The sequence below is a fragment of the Eucalyptus grandis genome, chromosome 11 (genome assembly GCF_016545825.1).
Source record: "Eucalyptus grandis isolate ANBG69807.140 chromosome 11, ASM1654582v1, whole genome shotgun sequence".
Classification (NCBI taxonomy): Eukaryota; Viridiplantae; Streptophyta; class Magnoliopsida; order Myrtales; family Myrtaceae; genus Eucalyptus; species Eucalyptus grandis.
In genome coordinates, this window is record NC_052622.1 from 27,355,446 (window position 1) to 27,361,054 (window position 5,609).

Consider the following 5,609-nt stretch of genomic DNA (forward strand, 5'->3'; position numbering starts at 1 on the left):
AATAAGAATAGTCTAAAGCAAGAATCACATTTCCTTTTCTTCAATCCAAGTGCATGGAATGCAATCTCTATCATTGTGGAAGCAAAAGACTTCCCACATGATTGACGTTCATTTTTATTTTTATTTTACCTTATTTGGTGGGCCAAGAGAAAATTCGCAAGTGCTTTTATTGACTGCTTGCGCATGAAAAGCATTGGACCAAGAACAATAAAAGTTACTTCTGCTTCAATAATGGGAAAGACCACGGCACACGCTCATTGCACTAGGATTAAACAAGCTAAAAGGAAACGAGTGAAAGTGATTTTTGCTCTCACCTTTGTAGATTGAAAAGATGCCGAGCCCATTTCATTCATCCAGAAAAAAAAAAAAAAAAAAAAAGTGTCTCACTTGTCGTAGTATAAATTTGTTGGATGATTTTCCTATTTAAAAAGATATTCTTGTTGAGAAAAATGATTTTCTTTTTCAAAAAGGAGAAAAAAAAAGTACGAATACGAGAGCGGGGTCATCAAAAGTTAGTCCACTTGTGATAACCATTTAAATTTCTCTTCGTCTTGGCAGAGTAGAAACTTTTAAACGGATCTAACTCTGTTTTCTAGGGTTTAAAACTAAGGAATAAAATCTTTCTTTTTGGCTCGGTTTCAACGTGCTTAGCGGGGTACTCGACAAAGTTGCGGCCCCAACAATGGGAAAAGTCTCACTTGGCAGCTTAAATTGGGGGTTGGTGTCCTCTTCCTATCAAGCTTCTATCCTCAAGGAAGCATCCTCAGAGATACCAGGAAGTTACAGAGCTGGAATACAATAATGCATACAGTGCATGAAATGGGAAAAGTCTCACTTGGCTGCTTAAATTGGAGGTTGGTGTCCTCTTCCTATCAAGCTTTGTATTTCTATCCTCAAGGAAGCTTCCTCAGAGATACCAGGAAGTTACAGAGCTGGAATACAATAATGCATACAGTGCATGAAATGGGAAAAGTCTCACTTGGCTGCTTAAATTGGGGGTTGCTGTCCTCTTCCTATCAAGCTTTGTATTTCTATCCTCAAGGAAGCATCCTCAGCGATACCAGGAAGTTACAGAGCTGGAATACAATAATGCATACAGTGCATGAAAATTCTTCCCGTCTTCCCCCTAAGTAACAATTTTACGGGACTCAGCTCCTGTCACCTTTCTCCATAGGTTTAGGTCCTTGCACATACAAACCGTGAAAATCATGTCAAACTCGGTGTTTCAAGTTCTTTTGCTTCTGGTTTCCCTCACGGTACCAGCATCAGGAGCCACACCGAGACTTGCAAAGCGTGGCTGTGCTGAAACGTGCGGGAACGTCACCATTCCCTTCCCCTTTGGAATAGGGACAGGGTGTTTCTTGGATGACTGGTATGAGATTGTCTGCCAGCAAAACCATACGGTTCCCATACTAAATAAGATTGGATTGAGAGTTCTCGACATTTTACTCCCCAATTTTACTTCAGAGGGAGATGGCATGATAAAGGTCAGTCTTCCAGTAATTTACTCAAATGCAAGCTGCAAGGGCCATGGACTTGGTGAGCCAGTGAGCTTAGAAGGAAGTGACTTTTTCTTCTCCCAGAGATGGAACGTCTTTACATCGGTCGGTTCAACCGAGGCAACAGTGATTAGTAAAGAATCAGCTGGTATAGTCTTTACATCCAGCGGTTGCAGGTCGAAATGTGCTGGAACCAATACCAACATTAGCTGGTCCAGTGCTTGCTCCGGGGCAGATGGATGCTGCCAGACTACGCTCCCCTTAAATCTTCAAGCCTTTGGTGTGGATATCAAAGAAGAAGGTGGACAGCAGGGGTGCAAGTACGCTTTCCTGGCAGAGAGATCATGGTTCTCAAAGGCGGACGTTACAGGTTTATATGATTTGAGAGTGAAAGATAAGGTTCCAGTGGTGTTACAATGGGGGATCCAAAACAATACCGACTATTCACTTGCGCTTCGCAATAGCTCGATGAATTCTGATGTTGTCTCGTGTTACATGAGTAGCACGCCATTGGAGTGCTGGTGCCGAGATGGTTATGGTGGTAACCCTTATTTTATTGGAGGATGCCAAGGTATCATTTACTTCATGCTATCATTCCCTTTTTAAGGCACCACACAGCGAAGCGGTTTGTTCAGTCCCAGATTTTTTGCATACATTTAATGATCCCACACATGCCTTTCTGCCTTCTTTTTCTCGTTTTTCTGCCCTGTGTTATACAAAGTGAATGCACGTTCAAACAAAATTGAATGGGACAGTCCTATCTTTACAAGCATAAAATTTAGCCATTGAATTAATAATTTATGAGGAAAGGCGACTGACTACTCTCGCTAATTTCACTCAAGAAGATGGTAATTCGCTGTTAATATATTTTTACCATTTGTCGTCAGATATTAACGAATGTGAAGATTCAAATATATGCCACCGGATGGACCGGACCTGCGTGAACAAACGGGGCGGCTATGATTGTGTTGACAGTAGAAAGACAGCTAAAGTCATTCTCATTGGTAAGTAGATCTTTTAACCTAGAACTTTAGACCACTTCATGCTCTTAGCATTGTTAAAAAGCTGAACATAGCCTAAATTATGTTCTGAAAAGGTACAGAAATAAGTTTAACCTTACCCTTGGTTCTAACATGATTATCCATTCGCTTGGTGAATGATATAGAAAAGTTTTCAATCAATATTATCTATAAAAAAAAAAAAAAAACCCGAAAATTTCTTTGCGCACTAATACTTATATTTGATAAATAAGAAGACACTTAAATCTTTTCCACTTATTGTTGTCATATTTCAATTTGGATTATTACAATCATAATCAAGATGAATGCTGGTGGAAACTTTTTTCACCTTCATCTAGGTTTGCTAAATTCCTTGTAAGAAGAATCAATATACAGTGCAAACGCATATATAGAAATTTCACCGGAAGGAACTTGAAATGGAGACAAGTTAACATTTCATGGTTGTTAACATAAATCCACAAGAAAGGAGACTCAGGTTCATCACTCTTATATGCATTCCTTTGAATCAGATTCTCTTAAATTCTTGATGATAAGTGCCTTTATAGATTCTTGACGGGCAGGGTGCATTTTTCACGCTTTTGCCCCCATGAACTTTTGCAATGCAGGGGTTGGGGCAGGCCTTGGGGTACTACTTTTGTGTCTTTTCATATGGAGATTGTGCAAATATATCAAGAAGAGAAAAATAATCAAGCTCAAAGAGAAGTACTTCAAACGCAATGGCGGTCTTTTGTTGGAAATTGAGCCATCTTCACCAGGAGGCAAAATTAAGAAAAGCAAATTGTTCAACTCCAAGGATTTAGAGAATGCCACTGACAACTTCAACGATGATAGGATACTTGGGCAAGGTGGGCAAGGTACTATTTACAAGGGAATGTTAACAGATGGAAAAATAGTTGCGATTAAGAAATCAAAAGCGATAGACGAGGGAAAAGTCGAACAATTCATAAATGAAATCCTCATTCTCTCACAAATTAGCCATAGAAATGTGGTTAAGTTATTGGGGTGTTGCTTGGAAACGGAGGTCCCGCTTTTAGTATATGAGTTCATACCAAATGGGACTCTATACCAATACCTACACGACCCAAATGAAGAGTTTCATGTATCGTGGGACACACGCCTACGAATAGCAACTGAAATTGCGGGAGCCTTATTCTACTTGCATTCAGCAGCCTCCATTCCCATTTATCATCGGGACATCAAGTCCACCAATATCCTCTTGGATGAGAAATTTCGAGCAAAAGTGGCGGATTTTGGTACTTCCAAGTCTGTTTCCCTCGATCAAACTCATGTAACCACATTGGTGCAGGGGACTTTTGGCTACCTAGATCCCGAGTATTTCCAATCAAGTCAATTCACAGACAAAAGCGATGTGTATAGTTTTGGAGTTGTCCTTGTTGAACTCTTAACGGGACAAAAGCCAATCTCATCACTAAGGGAACAAGAAGGAAGAAGCCTTGCAACCTATTTCATAGTTTCGATGGAGGAGAGTCACTTGTTTGACATTGTGGATGCTCAAGTTTTGAAAGAAGGTAAGAAGGAAGAGATTGCAATAGTTGCTAACCTTGCAAATAGGTGCTTGAGCTTGAATGGAAGGAGCCGGCCTACAATGAAAGAAGTGGCAATGGAGTTAGAGGGGATAAGGAAGCTCCCAAATCCTTTGGATATTCAGCAAAATCAAGAGGATCGTGATGCAACTGAATCTCATGCGATTGCTTTTAAATCGAGCAAGTCAAACATCGATGCAAATGTCATTACATTTTCGGATGTGCAGCCATTCTTACCTAGTACAACGTGGTGAGGATCTGTTCTGCCTCTCATTCTTATGAGTCATGTTGCTACGTTTGTCATGGAAATCGGTCTTCAGAGCAAAAGAAAGAGAAGAGAGAAGGGAGGAAAACTTGTTAGTTTACTAATAGGAGGATTTTGGTTAGTTATTTGTTGTTAATGAACTTATTCTCGGTGTTGAGGATTAATAAACTGTGAAGTCATACCGATCCCAAGTTTATTCTCGGTGTATGTGCCAATTTTGCAATCATCTAGCTCCAACATGATGCAGTGACTTTAGTTCATCTTGAGATCCTTGAATACTTGCCGTCAATTCGATTGTTACAAAACTTACACCAGTCACACGGTGCACCAGCCTTTGCGATTCACTTAGATTGTTACTTGCTGGGTGCAAAAAAAGAAGAAAGACGTTTCCCTTCCGGGAAAGAAGGCAAACTTGCATCCGCCTTCCCCGCCAGGCTCTTCGCTGAAGATCACATTGAATTGCTGATGGCATAGAGGGATCGTTGCCAGTAGCTGATGCTCTGGCTGCTTAGATCAAGTTATCATTTAAATCCTCCTACGTGATGGATCAAACTCACCACCTGAACTACATATATCAACATCAAAGAACCCCACTAGTTGCAGAATTATCTCTCCCGATCCTAGCCAACCTTTCTTGCCAATTTTCAATAGCAAAATAAAAACAGTAAAAAGAAAATCGCGCATGGACCAACTCGTGTATCAGAGAAATTTACTCCTTATTATAAGCATCGAAGATGTTGGGTGCCCTTCTTTCATATTTCCATTGATTTTGTCACGATAGTAATGTTTGATTAAATGCCCTTAAGGAACGTAAGTCATGTTGTTTACCAAAACAAAATTCTTAGGGATCATAGTTTTATGTCTTCAACATTGAATTATAAATTCAGTAAAAAATCGTGGAATTTAAACAAGGGATTTTTTTTTGTAGTTCGAACTTTCCCGGACACTGCTTTTCGGCAACATAAGATCGCCTTAGATGTGCTCCTTAAGGTATATACTTCTTCCATTTTTGTCTAAAACTTTACAAATTCTTTGAGTAAGAACTTTTGTATTCAGATGATTGTATTTTTACATGTGCTTTAAATCTGTTTGCTGAAAAAAAATCAATAACTATGATTTTTCGATATATTTGTAGAAAATTTATTCACATAAACAACTAATCAATCATAAAAAAAAGGATCCATATATGATTATAAAATACCGAGATCAATACATACAACGGAATTAAAGCGTACCTGTTTGTGCCATTGCTTCACTTGAAGAAAAGTAGATCACTCTGATA

At 39.3% G+C, this 5,609-nt stretch overlaps 1 protein-coding gene across 1 annotated transcript; it reads left to right on the forward strand.

The window, feature by feature from the left end:
- Positions 1-759: 759 nt before the first annotated feature.
- LOC104426043 (wall-associated receptor kinase-like 22) lies at positions 760-4,530 on the forward strand. The gene is made up of 3 exons (XM_010038965.3): positions 760-2,070; positions 2,387-2,503; positions 3,124-4,530. Exons 1-3 carry the CDS (start codon positions 1,209-1,211, stop codon positions 4,314-4,316), a joined length of 2,172 nt encoding a protein of 723 aa, XP_010037267.1. The 5' UTR covers positions 760-1,208; the 3' UTR covers positions 4,317-4,530.
- The last annotated feature ends 1,079 nt before the right edge of the window (positions 4,531-5,609 follow it).